The 20383-nt window shown below is 40.5% G+C and overlaps 1 protein-coding gene across 1 annotated transcript; it reads left to right on the forward strand.

The window, feature by feature from the left end:
* The first annotated feature begins 1337 nt into the window (after positions 1-1337).
* Positions 1338-17189, forward strand: ASAH1 (N-acylsphingosine amidohydrolase 1). The gene is made up of 14 exons (XM_042808204.1): positions 1338-1503; positions 6423-6469; positions 6661-6751; positions 7981-8067; positions 9051-9129; positions 10027-10101; positions 10888-10933; positions 12372-12516; positions 13701-13755; positions 13957-14038; positions 14659-14790; positions 15026-15149; positions 15678-15734; positions 16408-17189. Exons 1-14 carry the CDS (start codon positions 1420-1422, stop codon positions 16495-16497), a joined length of 1194 nt encoding a protein of 397 aa, XP_042664138.1. The 5' UTR covers positions 1338-1419; the 3' UTR covers positions 16498-17189.
* Positions 17190-20383: the final 3194 nt, after the last annotated feature.

Raw genomic sequence — 20383 nt, forward strand, 5'->3', positions numbered from 1 at the left:
CATTTATTTTCTACTGTTAAAAATGTCCTAAACATATTAAAGCATCTAGATAAAGATAGTAAACCACCTAAAAGCTGTCTCCTCCAGAAATAAAAGCTGGGCAAAAGGGGCTGCAGACATTTAGAAAATAACAGGACCAACTTAATCTGACTATTTCTTATTGTAGACCATAATAGTATATGCAGATACCTACAAGTACACACAGAATTACTGTCTTACAGGTATTTGCGCACTATAGAAACTATTTAGTATTTGTGAAAGACACACATGAAAATCTTGAGGTTTCTTCTGTTACACTGTAATTTTGCTCATTTCCTAAATCCCCTGATTGGTTCTATATCTTCTTCCACCAGTGCTTAGCACTTTTCTGCCTTGGTCTCTAAAGCTCTGTGCAATTCCAGATTTATATTCTGACTGATTCCTTCCTACACACCGCTGCAAGCCCTCCCTTTGCCCAAGGCTTTCACACTTTACAATGCATTTCTTTCATCCTTTCCCGTTTCTTAATTTCTGCAATGCCATACAGCTTTTCAGTTGACAATCTGCCAAGGACTTCTCTTCTTGTCACCCCCGGTTTGTTTTATAAGAGTTAATTGCACAGCCAATTAAGTTGTGATATTAAAGACTGTATTGCTTCTTTTCTGTGTGCCTAAAAACACATGACACATCTCAGGCACCGCATAAAATACAAGACAAAACACAGGCATCCTAGAAGATTTTTAATATTTATTTGTGGTGCTTCCAACAACTGTTGCTAACATATACACTCATTATACGTTCTTGTTCGCACTAAAATTACACCTTTTTATTGTAAGCTATTTGGAGTATGCACCATATTCTGATGATGGCTTGTATTTGATATTACAACAAATATACCATTTATGTAGATTAGTGAATAAATAATAGGCAACATGCTTAGATGGATGCATCTCATACCCTGTATTTCTCATTAGACTGTCACTCCAGTCACCCAATTCCCCCACTCTTAAGGAGGCAAGATGGGGAAAACTCCTTTTTCCTAAAGAAGGCGCCTGCCTTGCATCTCCCATTACCATAAAACCTGCCTAAAATCCCCCCAGGACACAGACTAATTAAAAATGACAATATTGACCAAGGGAAAACTGGTGCCACGGGTTTCCTCATAGCATTGCCTAAGAGAGGCGGTTACGATTTCAGATTTTCTTGCGCAGAACTTAGCTTTTTTGGGAAGTATGACTGAAAAAAAAAAAAAAATAAAAATCAAAATCAATTCCTCTGCTTTGTTAAAAATAAAAAGGAGGGCCGGGGCCGGTGAGGCGGCAGGAGGGCCTCTCCCGCCTTTTCGCCGCCTTCCTCCCCTGACAGGCGGGGCGGGGCGGGGCGGTGTCAGGCGGGCCGCCGCTGCGGGAAACGCCGGGCCGAGCCGAGCCGGGAAGGACGATGGCGGGCCGGGGCCGGGCCCGGGCTCTGCTGCCGCCCGCCGCCCTGCTTGTCCTGACGCAGCTCGTCTGGGCGCCGGACCCGGTGAGGCGGGCGGGCGGGCGGGAGGGGAGGGGAGGCCGCGGATCGGATCGCCCCCGGCCGGGTGAGGGGCCGGCGGCCGCGCCCCGGGTGTCTGTGAGGGGAGCCGGCCGCTCTGCCGCTCACCCCCACGCAGCGGGGGCCCGCGTGCCTCTACGTTCACGCGTGTGGATTTAAGGCAGCGTCTCGCTGCCCTCACGGACTTGGTAACTTTTAAATGGCTCCTCCGGCAGCCGGCGCGGCCGTGGCGGCGCTTGCAGGTGTTGGTGTTTATCGGGTGTGTTTTACAAGTCCTTGCTCGTGCCTGCGTTCGATTTCGTATGCGTTTATAATGCAAGTATTGTAACGTTACACCAAAACAATGATTTTCAAAAGGAAAATTGAGAAGGACTTACTAAAAGTACATGCATTTTTTAATCTCCTTAGTGTATTTGCTGTAGCATCACCCAAGGGGAGAAGTGTAGAGCAGGTGGGCTTGGGGTGTTATTAAAAAAATTTTTTTTAACTTATTAGGTTAAGTATTTAACTTTTGGTGGAATTGTGAAGTCGGGGTGGGGTGGTGGAATTATTTGGAACAGGCTGGCTTCCATCTCCTGGCTATGCAAACAGCTGTTCCTGCTTCCTGATTAATTTTTTTGTTCCTGAAGCAGTGAAGCACTCTTTCAGTTTCTGAATCTCCTCATCCTCTGTGGAAAGGACAGGTTTTTAAATATCTCAGTATTTCAAAATATTCTTTGGCAATATGTTTTTAAAGATTTTAGGAACATACTACTTGTTATATTCTTTCATGTTTGCTCTAAGACTTTTCCTAGCAAATTATTTTGATTTCAGGAAAAGGAGTGTGGGTTTTGGGAGAGAGGAGAGCTGCAGGAAAGTCTTCAGAGGGCTGTGGACATCTGGATGACCCATGTTCCCTTAGCATCCTGTCTGCACAGAATTAGGCCCTCTTCTCTGCACCCAATCCCCCCCCCCAAGAGCAGCTTTCCAATACTGTAAACCAGCTCTGGCTTAAAACACTTTCAGAATTTTAGCCAAAAGCTTCCTGGGGTGTGGAGTGGGGGAGAAAGTGCCAGCAATCATCAGAGTCTATCATTAGAGCTTGATTTTGCATCTGATTGCACTTGGTACATCTTCGCATTTGCACGATATCCACTGGGGGTCCAGGTTGCAGGTTGTGCTGCTGTGCAGCCAGGTACCAGGCTTGGATATTTTGTTTTCAGCTGAGATGCTGGGATGCGTCATTTGCTGAAGAATGAACGATGATTGTTGTCTTCCCATATACAGCTGGTTTGGTTCTTTTTGTTAACAAAGAACATGGAAGCTAAGTGCCATGAATTACATCTCAGTGGTGCAGCCTGCCAGTTCCTTTAGCTTTCAGTTAGTCCCCTTCAACCATACTGAACTTTAATTTGGCTTGGCTGCCATTTCATTGGTGCTGCAAGAGCACTCCTAACTTCCCTGTTCAGAAAAGTGAACAGCGTTAGGACCGCTGCAGCATGCCGGAGTGCTGCGTTGGTATCATCCCGTAGGGAAGAAGAATGCCTTGGACCACAGAGTTCATAGACCAGAAGATGCTGAATATAATGGATTACTTTGTCTGAAAGGGATTGAATGCCATGTCCTTAAACTATGGAATCGTATTTCGTAGCTCAAAGAGGTCATTTGATATTTATTTTTAAATATGAAGATGAGAAACTGAATATTAAGGAAGGATGCCAAAGATGGTCCACCTCAAAAATATCTCTGAGGGTGATAAAGAAAGTGCTGTCATTCTTTAGACTGAACAAGCTACATTTAGCCTATTTCATATCAATGAGATTAGGCTAGGTTTTAAAATATTTATTCAGCAGTCATTAAACAGTGCATTAATTTTCTTTACGGCAGTGAATTAAAACTCTTATTACTTGATATGTTTTTCCTGTAGCAATTCATCCTGACAGTTTGCTAGCTATTTGGTTTCTATTCTGCTCTACATTTTTTTCAGTTAGTCATAGTATACATCTTCTGTGCTACTTCCATTTTTTCTTATTTTCATCTTTCCCCATATCATGTTCTCTTTCTCCTCCACTATGTTCTCTCTCTTTTAGTGTTTTGATCCTATGCTGCCATGCATCCATGTTTGTATCATTACACATACGCAAATTCAAAAGTCAGCAGTACATCAGATAACCAAAATATACAGCCTACTAGTAACAGGCAGTGTTGGTTGGTTTGGGTTTTTTTTTTTGGAAAAAAAAAAAAAAAAGGCATTTAATCAGTATTGAAGAATAGCTGTAGTCCTCCTAGGGAGTTTGCGTGTTTGAAAAACAAATTTATAGTGATGCCCTCCTGCTTGGAGCCAGCTTCTGCTGGCTTTTTGTAGGACACCACCACTGACTTGTCACGTTGGAAACTCAAGGCAATCCTCGTGCTGGAAGGCTGCTCCTGCTTTGCTCGCACAGCATTTATTGTTCCTCTTCCAGTGTCAAGCCTCTGCAGAGGGGAGGATCTCGCTGACCACAGCAGTAACTTTATAGCTGCTTGCTTCAGTCTGGTGACAGAAAGTGCCTGGTGGTTTTTCTGTTGCTGTAAGAAAAATCTATAGGTGGCGTGTTCTATTTTTACCTTGTCAGAAAAGCTTGCACTTAGGCTTTAGCTTATTGCAAAAGGTAACAATTTTTTTGTTACTTGTTAGAACTTTGTGTTAAGAAAAAAAAAAAAAAAAAAGGCAAACAAACCCTCAAAACACTTGTAGTTTTTTGGTTGTCTTGACATCTTTTTAAATTACTACTTATGTGCCAACACACAATAGTTTACCTAAAGAAACTGTTAGTAATCTTGGCTTTCTTCAGATGTCTCAATCAATGCTAGCAGTTTTGGAAGATGTACGGGTTGTTTTGGGGACTATTGGTTTCTCTAGCTTGCTTTATACCTAGACAGGAGAGAAGTCTAACATTACTGACATGTAAGGAGGGAACATTCTCTCTGTATCTATCCCTTAACTCTTTCTTTAACTGTCGCTTTCCCCACCTCTTTTGTGGCTTAGGTTGCAAAGGGTTGGGAAGATAAAACCAGCTTCAAATAAAAGATTAACATCTTCTGTGTCAGGAATGACATAACATTTAGCACCTGGAACATCACTTAAAATCATCTGAAATCAGTTTGCATGGTCACCACTGTTTCCTCTGTGTATGCATGGACTATACTGACAGATCAACTGAACTTTCATCCATTTTGGATAATTTTTCTTACAGACTGTATCTGTCAAGAAGCATATTTTTACAGTAGATATTTCCTGAAGGTCCAAATCTGTTCATGCATTGCAGTAGGATGTCTATGTAATGTCACTTTTTCTGATTGATTTTAGTACTGCAGGATGGAAAATTTCACAAGACAATTGCATTAATACTGTTAAGTGTTTGTTTGGCTTTGCACAAAGCCTCTGACTAATTAGTCATCTGATATCTTCCCCTACCCTTCCTTGTTTTGAAACTTCCTCACTTTGAAAATTAGATGGCCTCTTGTGTTTGACCTTTTATTCCAGCTATGCAAAGGCTATAACTGCACTGCAGTGAAATCTAGGAGACACATAGATGGTCCTATACCTTTGTCTCATGTAGGAAAACCAAAATTCATCTCATGCTTTCTCCCTGCTACTGGAAACAAGACAAAAAGCACATAACACACAGAAACCAATCCCACTTTAAAATTCCTGTTTCCAGTTGTAACTAATTATGCCAGCACTTGAAATTCGTGGCATTGTGTAAGACATTGTGTTTTCTAGATTAATGCATTAAAAACAGATAATGTGGTTAGCCCAAAGAGAACGTGGACATTAGTGAGCTTGTTTGTCCCAGATATGTAGCTGCTAGAGATCTTGTCCCAGTTTTTGCTGGAGCCAGAATGCATTATAAGGACATACTTGTAAAGTAATCTAATTAGTACAGCCAAATAAATATTGGAAATCAAGGGCAGGGACGGGGGGAAAGTGATGAAAGGATCCCTACATATTTTTGTTTCTATTCTGTCTCCTAAACACTTGTGTTTTGGGAGTCTCTGTATGGACTCCCAGGACAGCATGCGTACATTGCCTTTTCCCTAGAGGAACATACTGCGCTCTTAGGAGCTTACTGATCTGCTCAGGTAGCTCGGGGACCAGAATTGGCCTGCTCTCAACTGGCTCGAAGCACAAGTGTGGCTAATAGGCATTTGCTTGTATTTCACTGGGTAAAACATGCAATTGTAACTGTGGCATGTATATGCATATGTTTATGTATGCATATGCATGCTTTATGTAACTGATGGGAAAACACCTTGAGCACACCTAAATGTAGTTCCCAAACTTTCATTTGTAACTAATCGTGCTTACAGAAATTAAGGTGACTAGGTTTTAGCTATATTCCTGAAATGCGCCTCTCATAACATTTAGCACCAGTTCTGCAGCACTTTTCCACACTAAGTAACAAAGTCATGCCATATAGCTCATTCCTTTGGCTGAGTAATTGGCCCGAAGTTCGGTGTGCTTCCTCTGACCCAGCTACACAGTGAAGCTTAACACTATGCTCTACAATCAGACTGTGAACTGAACAAATGGTTTCTGAACTTGTATGAAGAATATGCTTTTGAAGTGCTCTTCCTTGAATCACACTGAGTAAAAATGGGTTTGGATGTTAATCATAAACTTGTGTTTGCCTTGGACTACATTAGACAAGTTGTCTGATGGTCTGTCAGACAACACGTGGAAGTTGCTGTTTGTCCCCTACTACTTATATTCTCCTCTGCACCCTCTCCAAAGTCCCAAGACTTTCTTTTCCTTTATTACCAAATCATCATGAATTGAATTAGCTGACTAGTCCTAAAGGTTTAATTCAAAACTAAGTTTGCTAGAATAATAAAGTGTTTTAACAAAGAAGCTGAACAGTAATATTTCCCTGTCTTTACAGTATGGAGAAGAGTGCAGGAGCAAAACATACCCTCCTTCAGGACCAACGTAAGTAATCTGATTCAACTTGTCTGACAAATTACAGAAAAGTAATGATTTGCAAGTCTGGACAGGTTTTTTTTTGTAAGTTGTTTCTGTTGCAGATCTAGAAAATGCTAGTTACAGGTGGGAAGCACCTATTTTGTCAAATGTGTTTTCAAAGCCTTCTTTAAATTTGAATGTTGGTACTTATTTTTCAGGTTCAAAGGGAATGTACCTACATATGTCATAAATCTTGACTTACCTCCCAGCAGAAGATGGGATAACTTGATACATGACAAGAAGACAGAGGTATGAAATGCAGAGCTTGCTTTCAAGCTTAGCAGGTATAAAACTACCATGTGGCCTTTTATTTTCAAAAAAGATTTGGAAAGGAATACCTGCGCTAAAATTCTCTGAAAGGGATAATATTTCTAGTTGACTTTTTTAATATGGCTCTAGACTAAAATAATTGCTTGAGTAAAACATCTTCCTGTTCAACACTTGAGCTAGCAGCATCAAGTATAGGGGCACTGGTGTTTGGGATGTAGACAAATGAAAAACAGTACGGCATAAAGCAGGCTTTCATTTATCAAAGCTCTTTAGTCATGAAGTAGTACAGAATGAAGGGGAAGGAGTAGACCAAAGGGACAGCTTCTGTAAACTGAAGTGAAACTGAGGCAGCATCCCTTCTCTTCTGCACATCCCTGCTTCTCTCAAAATGCTGCATGAGGTGATGAAATGGCAAGGGGGAGAAATGAACAACTTCCTGCCCTTTTCAGGGATGCTGGAAGTTTACATGGCAGAAATAGTTTTAAAAACACCTAAGCCTATTTCAAATTATTGAAAATAGCTGTTCTAAATGTTGCTGAAAATTCAGTTCAGTAATACTTAATTTTTCAAGAAAGGCCAGGGATTTTTGCTATGTTCTTGCTGACATTGACCTTTCAACTCGGAAAGCCAAACAAATTTACACTGTAATTTTTATTTTTAAAGTCTCCTTTAAGCCAGTGGATGTTGGAAGCTTCAGGTTACACCTTAAATTCTGAAGGGTTTTTATCTCTCGTGTACTTTGGAGTTAGATCACATAGAGTAGAACTCTATTTGTGGCCATTCACATGTTGCAAATGGAAAGCCTGTGCTTTTATAAGAAATGTATTGAGTGTTTTTGGCTTCAGGAACAGCAGTGCTTAAGCACAGAGCTTTTAATTAATGTTTTTAAAGACAGAGGAGGTGCAGAGTATTAAAATGTGATCAAAAAAGCAAAAGACAAGGATGGCTTTTTCTGGTAATTCTTCTCCGGTAGAGGGACATGGAAGAGCTAATCTAGAAAGTTATTTGAATAAATCTTGAAGAGTCACTCTTTAATGGGGTGTTGGGGGTGTTTTTCTCACAAAGAACACCACATTTAGCACTTTAAATATGTATTTTTGCAATAAAATGTTTTTTTTTTGAAAAAGTATGTGAAGGAGTTCTGTTAGTATTCTAGCAATTCTTATGCTCAAGATCTTTTATTCAATAAAAGCCATTGTTCTTTTTAGCTGAAGACTGTGGTCCAGAATATTAAAGATATAGCAAATACCTTCTTCCCCAGCGGCAAAGTTGTTGACATAGTGGATAAAAAAATAGTAAGTATTTTCATCTTCATTATTTTATTACTGCTATGTTCTGACTACCAGAATTAGAATGCTAGTAAATTTGGCAATTAAGAACTTTCCAAGTGATAATTCTCCCACTTACAAAACAAAGATGCTGTTCTGAAGAATTACTCTGAAATTTTCCCTTCTTGGTGCAATTTTGCCCTCTTGCCTACTCTGAATTACTCTGAAGCCTTCAAACCTAAAATGCATGTGTCTCTTCTTCCTCTAATTTTTTCTAAGATCTTTCCAAGTTTGGATTACTCATGCTAGACATGTATGCTACTGACTTAGTCGCTGTAGCAAAACATTTCGCTAAAATTCTCTTTGCCATGTTCAACTCCTTTTAAACAGCAGAATAAAATCTGGTTTTGAAAACTGTAATAAATGTCTGATTACAAGGGCAACTTTGACCAGGCCTCATCTTAAAAAGTAATTTGGTTCTGATTAAAATAGGCTGTGGCGTAGAATCAGGACAGGAGAAAACAGTATAGAGCTAGATAGAGCAAAAGGTCAAATCTGTCCCCACCGTTATTTACAGCAGCCTTGGGCCATGCTGGCCACTCTTCCTTTGTATTCCTGTGTGCCTGAGAGGGGTTGACATAAAGGCAGTGTGTACAGGTAGCCATTCCAATGTGTGAAAGTTAGGGATTCCCTTCAGCACTGATGTTGAGCTCTTAAATTATAAGAGGCCTACCACACTTTGTTCTGTCTATTACTGTTAATGATAATTAGTATACTGTGCTAATCTCCATTGCTCATATGTCAATATTTGAGTAATAGTTTTTATTTTCCCTAAGTATGTACTTGTCTTCCAAGTACTCTACAAACATCCTCAAGTTCTACAGGCTGCAGAGGGATTAAATACTCAATTTAATAGTTGTGAGAAGGATTTACCTGTTGGAGAGGGGTTTATTTTAAGTAAAAAAATAGCATTAATTTACACAAACAATGTACAAAACTTTTCCTTTCAGGCTCATCTGACCGCCACACTTCCTTATCCTTTCAATGAAGAACTCCGAGGGATTTCAAATTCATCTGGGATTCCTTTGGGTAATAGTTTCCAGCACTTTATGAACAAAGTGGAAAATGAGGAATCCAGACTCATTTAAAATTATATTGCTGATTGGTACACATACTAGTTGTAGTCATCTGTGACTTTAACAAATAAATGAAGTAGATAAAGCAAGAAATCGCATCTCACGCTAAATGAAAACAGTATTTTAGTAGAGGAGAATGGCAATAAATCACATAAGCCTTTCATCAAGCTGGGAGTTCTCTGTAGAGCTGTAGCTCCTCGCTTCTGAGTTTCGAGAACTGGAGCAAGTCTCAGCTTCTGTGCACCAAAATTTGGGGGAATCCGTGATTCTTGTTGGTTTCCTACTCAGCTGTGTGTCAGCTGTTGACATACCAAGAAGACGAGGCTCAGTTTCATGCTGTGCTTTCTTTCCCTTGTGATCCTTGCCACATCATCCTGCCTTCCTTCCACATCTCCTGCTAAAAAATGCAATTCCAGGTGAGAACTATACACTGAATTCTTACAGAATGGAGACTGAGAAGTTCCGGAGACCTGCTTCCACTGCTCCCCTCATACAGGAGCAGTAAACCTGGTGCTAGTCAGTAGCTCTTATAAGGGAATAGTGGTACATATAGCAGCTTTCTTCTTTAAAGTGAATTTTCTATCTTGTTTTGAAGTTTCCAGAGAAGGAAGTAGCAATGACAGTCAGCTTTCTGTATGGTAAGGCAAAAGGCCAAGGAATTCTAATCCTTCTGTTTGCCTTTCAGGAAGCTCTTGATTTTGCTGAACTGGTCATTTCAAAGATGAAATGAGGTTTAAACAGAAATTCTTGAGAGAAATATTATAGAATGCTGAACTTTGCGGTATGCTTTTTTCTAACCGTTTCATGGAAAAATTTTCAAACTACTGAACTTTGTTTCTTTTTGTTCTAGGGGAAATTGTTATTTTTAACATCTTTTATGAAATTTTTACTGTATGTACATCAATAGTGGCGGAAGATAAAACAGGTAATGCAACCCAGAATAGCATTAATAGTTTTCTCTTACGTAGGAGAGGGTCCACCTCAGTTACACAAACATACTCCTTCTCAACTGCAGGAGAGAAGGTCTAGTAGAAAAGACTAAAAGCAACAACAATAAAAAGGTATTTCTTGAGAAGGGAATAAGATCACAGGTGTCATAGGTTAAAAAAAAAAAAAGGAAAAAATACTTTCAAAGATGGTTTGGTTTTGTTGGGCTTTTTTTGCTTGCTTGTTTGTTTTTAATAGGTGGCATTTGTTTTTCTAGGGGAAATAAACGCTAGACACCTGATACTTTCTCAGTGCCATGAGGGACTCTGGTGCAATCCATTTTTCATCTAGCTTCTAGCTATCGCATATGTATAGTGCTAGAGAAAATGGATAGTCTGTTTGAAGCAAAGAGACTCTTTCATTCTCTTAGTCAGGTCCTCAGGCCCTGTCTGCACCTGTTCCAGCTTAGGAAATTTCTGAGGGATTCTCAGATTGCTTACAGATGTCTCACTTTTAGAGGAAGCTCAAGGTATTGCCATTACATTAAGATAATGTGGAAAGCATCTGAGGCTGAGATGGACAGCTGTTCACAAGATGAGTTGATTTCAATTATGGCAAAACACTTAACTGGTCAAAAAACCCCCACCATTTTTCTGTGCTTATGAAAAGGGCAATTAGACAATGGTATTTTCCCTGCTTATTCATTTCCTGTTTTTCTAAGCTCAAATTTATGTGTCTCTTTAGAAAATTGTATTTGTTTGTTTATTTATTTGTTGTTATGTAGGGAAGCTCTACCATGCCAGAAACTTGGATTTCGGACTCTTTCTTGGGTAAGTACTTAAACCTGTGCCTTTTAATTATTTTACAAAACCCCAAAGAAACAGCTAGCTGAAGTTGAAATTTCTACGTGCATTCTTTGAGTCTAAATGATAACTTGGATGTTGTTAAGACTATGATAAGTAATTCTGCATTGCATGTTGTGAAAAGGGGCTAAAACGGACAAAAGGATTGTTCTGCTGACCTTAGGTCAAACTACTCCAAGCATGTCAGGAATGACACTGACCACAACTGTTTTACAAAGTTACTTAGTGTTTTCTCAGCTCCAGTTAAAACTGTCTCGAACCAAAGAAGGGTCCATGTAACCTGTCTCTGAGGCACGGTGTATCTTCTTCTTTACGTGATGGGACGGAAGCATCAGTTTTAGTGTATGCAGTGAAATGTGGATTGAGGCTTGTTATAGTTGTTTGGTGTTTTTTTGGTTTTTTTTTTCAAATTATACCCTTAGTTACTGTACTGTGCTCTACTGGCACTTCCCATCATTCATTATTTCTGCTCAGCAGTCGGTGATCTGTATTCCACTGATCTAACTTTGTCATTCATTTGGATACTAACTCTGTAGTTTGTTGCCCAGCACTGGGTTCTCTTAGTTCTCATTTCATACCTCATGATCAGGTGGTTCAGTGTTTGCTTTTATTATCCCAGTATATTTTGTAATGTCACTCATGCAGAAGACTCTCAATGCCCAGATGGAATTTAAATGCCCACCTTCATTAAAATTCTTACCTGCTTATCAAACACTCACATGTTGTCAACTCCCCCTGTCCCTTGGTTTGACTTGTGCTGAACTTCTTCCACTTGTCAGAAATGCTGGGAACATGCTCCCTGAAAATTAAGGCAACTTTCAAAGCTGTTCCCAGAACCTGGATTGTTTCCAGAGAAGTTAATGGTTTTCTAAGTGTTCTTTAGCAACCTTTTGCCTACAAACTGTTCTGGCTTACCTTACAAACCAGAATTGGGACTTCCCTTTGTGTAGAGAAAAATCCAGTAGTATGTGGTTTGTTTTCTCTATTTGAAAAATAAGAATTAGAGGGAACTGGCTCATTCTGCTGCAGAACAAGCTACACATTCTTTCAGGGTAATGTAGGCGTGGTGTCACAGGCAGTACCCGTAGCAGCCTCCCTTTGCCAGCAGGAATAGAGCAAAGTTATGTGTGTTCAAAACAAAGGAGCTATAATGGTGGTGCTGTTTAATACTGAGTAGTGTATACTTGGTTTGAACAAAACCTGGTTCTTTTCACTGACTGCCTCTGCATTTAGACTTCCTAGTTGTCCCTTGCTGGAGCTGCTCGGGTAACTACTGAGCAGTGGTGTTGGCTGGCATGAGTAAGATCAGAGGACAGGCATCACACCAGAAATCTGCGTGCTGTGAAGGGAAGTTTTAAAAGCTACTGAGGGAGAGAAGTTTCAAATGCTGTACCATCTTCTGCAGGTGGGATGTTAAAAATAATTCCTGGACTTTAACTCGGGAACTGAAGCCTCTAGTGGTAAACTTGGACTTCCAGAGAAACAACAAAACAGTGTTCAGATCTACAAATTTTGCAGGATACATAGGCATGGTGTCTGGAGTCAAACCAGTAAGTATGGGGAGGGAGGCTTGTCAATAGTGCTTCAGACTTTCCTTTAAGATGCAGATTTTCCTGTTTTCATTCTCTGCCTTGGGATCATTTTAATAAACGATTTCACAAGTTTTCTGGGACATAATATAGGTATTTGAAGAAAGGTAAAAGAAAACGCTGCTGCACTCTTTCCTGTAAAAGGAGATTGGCTAAATGAAATGTTTGTTTGGACAATTCTTAAAAACAGTGTTGAATTCTGAATACAAACAGGAGTGAATACGAAGTGTTCACATGGTTGCTAGCAAATAGATACTGCTGTAATCCCAGAGGTGAAACAGCATACTTGTGCTATTTTAATTCTTTCTCCAATTCTTCTTGGAAAAAAAGAGTCCTACATTGCAAGATTTTTAATTATTTTTTTTTTAATAGACATCTGAAATCTGGGGTTTATCTACATCTTAAATCCAGCAGTACGGAACAATACCAGGTTCTCCAGTTTACCACAACTCCTCCTTTTCCACATGCTCTGCCTGTATCCTCTATTATAGGTGGCCCTTTTCATAGTAGAGCATTTCTGGCATAAATCCCTGCATTGTATCCATTTATTTTTGTCTTCTTGTCAAATAAATTGGGAAGAGTCCATTCTGAAAATAATCCAGCGTGGCTGAATTCCACTTTCCTCTGAAGGAAACGCTAGTTGAAGAACTGGCATTTGAGTTTGAACTGCATGTTGCAAGTGGCACAGATCGGATTGTGTACAGCTGCATGCCTCTGTGAACAGTAATAACATACCAGGGTGCATTTAGCACTGGGACTTAAAAATCTGCTTTCAGATTAGAATAGTATTCAGAGGTCTGAGAAGAAGGTTACATACAGCAGGGGAAGGAAAACTGCAAATTCAGTGATGCAACAAGAACTAAGAGAAAAATGGCTACAGGCTTGACTTGCTTAGCATAAAAGCATGCTTTGCTGGATTGCTCTGCCAGGTCAGAATACTGTGAATTATCATTTCTGCTTACTCAAACAGTGATAAATTAGGTTCTCCTCCACATGGGCTTGATCTTGCAGCCCATTACTCAAAGGAGAAGAGTCTAATGAACAAGAAGCTCAGTTGGCATATACATTGCAATGCTGCCTCTTGTTTATGGATGGTATTAATGGGCTGGCAGTGGATGAAGGTTGGCTTGTTTAATGCTTTTCAGGACTTGTTCACTCTGACAATGAACGAGCGTTTCAGTCTTGATGGTGGTTATGTTGGTGAGTAATGCTCATTTCTTTCATTATTTCTGTACAAGTTTTCCAGACCTTGGTCTTACCAGTTACCTTAATAAACAGGCCCAGAAATGGTGAGAAGGTTGCAGATGAGTAAGATAAAAACACATTTCAAGGCTGTGAAAGTTAGAATAGCATGAATGAACCTTCTGAAAACCAACTATTGTAACCAGTGATATTTTGCAGGAATCTTCGAATGGTTTCTTGGTAGAAGAGATGGTATGTGGATGGGCTTTCTTACAAGAACAGTATTAGAGAATGCTACAAGGTATTCCCCCCTGCCCTCTAAATATTCTACAGCTTTAATCTGCTTTGCTTTCAACTGACATGAATACTGTAGATGTGTGCTTAGTATCTAATGATAGATATATCTTCCTAGAAGCCTTAACATTAAATAGTTCTGATTTTGGTGGTAATCTTAGGGGGGGAGGAGACATCGCACATGATCCCTTAAGACTCCTCAAATTGTTTTCTCAGATTTTTTTTTTTTATTCTAACAAACCTATTGGTATCTGAATCCGTAACAGCATTCTGTATCAAAACACATCCAACAGGTAGTAGTATATTATAGGAAGTGAACAGAAGCAAAGCTCTCATGCAGTAAATTAATGAGGTGGGCTATGACACAGCACGTCATCATTTTATTCCTGTTGTTAAAAGTAGAAAAAGTGCAAAGAGCACCTCCAACAACCACACCTGAAGTACAAAAGGAGTGGAGGAGCTTTGCTTAAATTTGTTTCTTCGTTGTGATACAATCTCCTCATATGTGCATGGGAGGGGGAAGAAAGGTGTAACTACTCGAACTTTTCCTGGGTCTGTGAAACTTGTTCTTCAGTACTTGAACTGTTTATAGCATTTAATAGTCCGACGCTACTTTGTTATCTGCAGTTACCAGGATGCAAAAGACAAACTGGCAAAAACAAGACTGCTGGCTCCAGCTTACTTTATACTGGGTGGAAAAAATTCTGGCGAAGGGTGTGTGATAACTCGTTCCAGGACAGCTACTCTGGATATCTGGGAGTGAGTATGCTTGACCTGACACCTGACTCAGCCTTCCAGAGGAGGACAGATCCCACCAGTAATTGTGTCCTGTGTTTCTTGTGACTTTTGTTGTGCAAGAACTCGCTTCTTTAGCATCGTTGAAAAATACCACAGCAAGCCACAAAAAAATCTGGCTGTATATAGTATATACTATGTATGTACTTACTGATATATAATTAGAGAAGCAAAACACAAATATATACCTCTTTTTCAGCCTTGATATCAAGAAAGGCACTTGGTACGTGCTAGAGACAAACTACGATCGCTGGAAGCCCCCGCTAATCTTGGATAATCGTAGAACGCCTGCAATGAAATGCCTGAACCAAACAATGCAAGAGGTAAATAAACATCTTCCAAACACCTCATCTTGCTGTTTTGAAACCCTCACGTTACAGTACTAACCTGACACAGCCAGGAGCAATCGGGGCATTAGCAAGCACAGCTGTAATGACAGAAGCGGCTAATAGTTTTGTGACAATTTCTCTGTGCTTCTGGGTAATAAAATACCAGCTGGCTCTTTACACCAGTGCTTTTTAGTGTTGGGCTTTCTCTTCATCTAGGTGAGTTTCCTGCGAGTATCTTCCATTGCTGCATATGCAGGGGGATAATCCCGGTGATACTTTGAGAGAGATTTTCTCTGTTTCCTGGGCTGTTTTGTCACCAGTGAAATTCAAACATATGCTATCAGGCTGCATCTGGTCTGGTCAAGTTTTTGCAACTCATGTTCTTCTGCTCAGGATGTATGAGTATCATGTAATCTGAAAGCTTTATCTTATTATCTAATTGAGCAGTAAAAAATTTACAGTTCTCAGCATTTACATTTAGAGGTTAATGTCCATTAACATCAGTGTATTATTTTCTTTCAGAACATCTCCTTACCAGCAATTTATGATGTTCTCTCCACAAAGCCTGTCCTCAATAAGGTAATGCTTCTATTTTTGCAGAAAGTTTAGAGTTGGGGGCAGGCCACTGTACCCCTAAGGAGGAGGTCACTGTGGTACATTCAGGGGTTTTTTTGAGTGAAAACATGCGTGTAAAACTGAAACAAATTCCACATTATTTTGTAAAAGCAAAATATATAATTGCTGGAATAGTTGTTTTTCCAAAGGGCTTTAAAACCCCGAGTAGCCTGAGCCCTCTCCTCATAGCTGGATCTGGTTTGAGGCAGCATTTGCACTACAGACATCTTAAGGTTCCTTCTAAGGTGAATTAACCTGTGATACATGCCTTTATAAGTAGCATGAAACAAGTTAATATACCTCATGGTTTGGGCACACTGCAGGCACATGCTGCTTGTAACAGAAGATGTTTTAGTTTGAACTCAAGGTTTTGGTGTTCAATAAAAAAAGACTAAAGGGGTGAGAAGAGTTTTGAATGATAAAAGTTCGGTTATTGTGTTAAGTGGAGGCAGCATTCTTGGATGAGGACACCAGCTATGTACTTACACGTTACTGACTAATTAAGATAAATGCTCATTTTAGCTGAACTGTTCAGCTAGTATGAGAGACAGTTTTTTCACTAAATGCTGTAATGAGGCTTTCTCTTTTCTTTTTTTTTTTTCCTTTTTCCTTCTTCTTCCTCCCACCTGCCTATTAGCTGACTGTGTGCACAACACTGATGGAGGTGTATAATGGTCATACAGAGACTTACCTGCGGGAATGCCCAGATCCCTGTAGTCCTTGGTAGTCCTGTACCTTTCCTCTGTTGGAAGCTGCTTGTCTGAATTGGAGGTCCTCCAAGAAAAAACACTTCTGGAAAAAGATTCCTCAGTCTAACTCCTTTCTTCAGAAATCCAATGGCTATATAGAAATGTCAGTGAGCTTCTAACAGTGGAGGACCCTATCTCACAGTGGACTTCCTTGCTTTCTGATCAGCAGTTCTGCTGACGAGAAATGTATACTAATGAATGTCTGGTTTGATTTCAGCCATTTCTGCCAAATGAGTTCAGCAGTTAGCTCTAGATCTCTTCAGCCTTGACAGTATTCTTGGTTTGTTTTGTTGTTGGTTTGTGGGTTTGTTATTTTTTTGTTGGTTGGTTGGGGTTTTTTTAGATCAAAATGCTTCTAAAGCACACGTGAGTTAAAGTGGCACCTATGAAGCATGAAAAAGAATTGGGTGTAAGGCAGTCATCTGGGATAGTACAGTTCTGTTATTCTTTCCTAAGCACTTAAGATGAATTGCTAGTATTCTGGTCCAATATGAGGATATGTTTAAGATGCCCTGTTATAAAATAACCTACCAAGTGTCATATCTAGTCACAGAAACAAGGTCTTGGGGGAATATCTAAAATGAGATCGGAGCCAAAAAATGTCTTTTCACTGATTTATAGATCTTTTGCTGAAGCTCCCTCTTGGCCTGTTAACACTTTTTTTTTTTTTTTTTAAAGAGATTTTTCTGTTGTCTCACAAAAATAAATACTAATACAATAAAAATTCTTAAGAACTACTTTCTTTGACCAAAGATTTCATACCTCAGTGGAAGTCACCAAGCATGTTACATATCGCATGGCAGAAAAGGCATTCACTTCCAAATGGACTGGTTTAGCAGTGTCTGAAGAATTGATTTCTTAAACTGACAGTTAAAGCTATTACTGTAGTGGGAAGTAGCCAGCTACTAATAGTGGTTGGGTTGTTTGAGGGGATTTTGTTTTGTTGGTTGGTTTTTGGAAAGTGAGGAAGATAAGCCAAATCAGACTACACCATTGGCTGGAATTCAAATTCAGAAAGTAAAGGTACTTTAGAAATAGAAATATCTTAGGAAGCAGATAATGTAGAAGGCAGTAGTTTTATCCATGTCACTGGCTGCATTGCTGGGATTAGTTGCCGGTGGCAGCTCTCCTGTTTTATAACATGCAAAGAGAAAACACTGGAGAGTAAGCTTAGGGGCTGGTATATATGGTGGTTCACTTGTAATCTTTTCTTAACCACCCTAGGAAGGAGGTGTGATTCATATTCCCATTGAGCTATGACTATAAAGTTGTCATTGGTGCAAGGGAGGTGTTTGCTGTCTCTTTGGTGGCTGCCCAGATGGTACTGAATTCTAACTAAAACCTGCAAGTTCGCGACATCCAGTCACAATGGGATTCTTGATAGCCAGGACATACAGAACAGTACTAGTGTAGTGCAGAAGTTCAGAACAGAGGATACTACAGTTGTCTGTTCCAAACAGTAAAGGCTACTATTTTTTTTTTTTTTTTAAATAATTGCCAATTTAACACTAAGAAGTCTACAGAAGGGAAAATGAGTTATTGCCCATATATCTAAGATGCAGAGTCAGCTTTCATCCAAGTATGGCTAGCTAAGTTTTATTCAGTATTGCTTCCTTTTCTAAAAGAAACATTAAAGTTTCTCCAAGGCTCTCAATATGGTTCCCCACAGCCACCTCCTAGAGAAGCCGATGCGTTACGGTCTAGACAAGGGGTCTGTGCGGTGGGTGGGGAACTGGCTGACAGGCTGCACCCGGGGGGGTGGGTAGGAAATGGCTCCTTCCCAAACTGGCACCCTGTCACAAGTGGGGTCCCCCAGGGATCGATATTGGGCCCAACACTGTTTAATATCTTCATAAGTGATCTGGGTGATGGGATCCAGTGCACCCTGATGAAGTTTGCTAATGATACCAAACTGAGTGGGGAAGCGGACACTTTGGAAGGGAGAGCCACCCTGCAGGAAGACCTGGATAGGCCGGAAGAGTGGGCTAACAGGAACCTGATGAATTTCAACAAGGACAAGTGTAAGGTCTTGTACCTGGGAAAACAGGCTGGGATCTACCCAGCTGGGGAACAGCTCTGTGGAAAGAGACCTGCGGGGTCCTGGTGGACTACAAACTCAGTATGAGTGAACAGTGCGCTGCTGCGGCAAAGAAAGTCAACAGGATGCTGGGCTGCATCAACAAGGGCATCACCAGCAGAGATAAAGAAGTCATTATCCCACTCTACTCAGCACTTGTCAGGCCACACCTGGAATACTGTGTTCAGCTTCAGTCCCTGCTATAGAAAAAATACGTGGGCAGGCTGGAGAGGGACCAGAGGAAGGCCACAAAGATGATCAAAGGACTGGGAAGCCTGCCATTTGAGGAAAGGCTGAGAGAATAGAGTTTGTTCAGCCTTGAGAAGAGAAGGCTTAGGGGGGACCTTATCACCATGTTCCAGTATTTAAAGGGTGGCTACAAAGAAGATGGAGACTCCTTTTGTACAAGGAGTCACATGGACAAGCCAAGGAGTAATGGGTACAAGTTACTCCTGGTGAGATTCTGATTGGACATGAGGAAGATTTTACCCAATGAGAACAATCAGCCACTGGAATAATCTCCCCAGGGAAGTGGTAGATGCCCCAAAATTGGACACTTTTAAGGTTCGGCTGGGTGGGGTGCTGGGCCATCTTGTCTCGACTGTGCTCTGCCAAGGAAGGTTGGACCAGATGGTCCTTGAATACCAGCCTGGTATTTGATGATTAAAAGATAACCTTTAATAATCCCCTGTTTCAGTAACTAGGTTACCAGCTTACAGCAAACCCTCATATTAGAGGCTTTCCCTCCAACAAAACTTCAGCAGTTGATGAAGAAACATGGCTTCTGGTTGAAGAAAACGAAGCACTGATACTCTAGGCCTTAGAACAGTGCCTCTAGTAGCACAGCAGGAAGCAAGTCAAAGGGGTGTAAAGCACTGACAGATTGGGGACACGCAGAAATCAGCATCCCACTGTTTGTTGTTTAAAAAAAGGGCTAGTCTAGTTGTATATCTGATTTGTTGTAATAAATTGTACATCACGGTAGTCTGTACCATGAAGAACACATCATATATTTCTGAATTTGCACCTTAATCTGGTAGGGGGTGGTTCAGATTTATTTGGAATTAGTTGCGTAACAGCCATAATCAAATTACTTTGTCATTTAAAAATAAGTAAGTTTACTTGCTTAATTAGTCCTGTCCTACTTCAGCATATGTGGAGCAAGGCAGTGTAGACTATTTACAGTCATTAACTAATGAGCTTTCAGTATGTCCCTTGTGCAAGACAATACACATTTCCACACTGGAAATTGCTTTACAATTGCAAAAGCACAGCTGAATCCCATGGATGTCTGTCCAGAGCCTGAATGTCTGTGCCCGCCATTGACTAAAATAAACAAAGCTATTTAACAACAAAAACCCCAACAACTAGGTCTTACTGTGCCTTAACATAGAAAAAGTGATGAATGTGATTAATTGCTTATTGATTTAGCCTTCATCTGTCAACTCTGAAAGCACTTGTTCTGAAGGTTTTCTCAAGTCCAACAAAAAGTTTAATTTGCTCTTGTTACAGATAGACACATACACTTTTAACATCCGTTTACTGCTTCCCCCCTGCTGCTGCTGCCCTAGTGTCCTGGGTTGAGTGAGTGGTGGAGTTTTTTGGTGGCAGGGGAGGGGGCTATCGGGGCGGCCCCCTGTGAGAAGCTTCTCGAAGCTCCTCCAGCTCCAAGTCAGCTCCACTTCTGTTTGGGAAATTGAACCAATGGGCTGCGCCTCTGCGATAACGTATTTAAGAAGGGACGTGGTGACGGGCAGTGGGACTGGTGAGGAGGAGTTGCTGCAGCT

Source organism: Tyto alba, unplaced genomic scaffold (genome assembly GCF_018691265.1).
Source record: "Tyto alba isolate M040663 unplaced genomic scaffold, T.alba_DEE_v4.0 Super-Scaffold_6, whole genome shotgun sequence".
Classification (NCBI taxonomy): Eukaryota; Metazoa; Chordata; class Aves; order Strigiformes; family Tytonidae; genus Tyto; species Tyto alba.

Bases quoted from the DNA above. Each gene is read 5' to 3' on its own strand.
- ASAH1 (XM_042808204.1), top strand. From the start codon at position 1,420: ATGGCGGGCCGGGGCCGGGCCCGGGCTCTGCTGCCGCCCGCCGCCCTG. The intron at 8,068-9,050 runs GTAAGTATTTTC...TTTTCCTTTCAG, and splicing joins ACATAGTGGATAAAAAAATA to GCTCATCTGACCGCCACACT. The intron at 10,102-10,887 runs GTAATGCAACCC...GTTGTTATGTAG, and splicing joins AGTGGCGGAAGATAAAACAG to GGAAGCTCTACCATGCCAGA.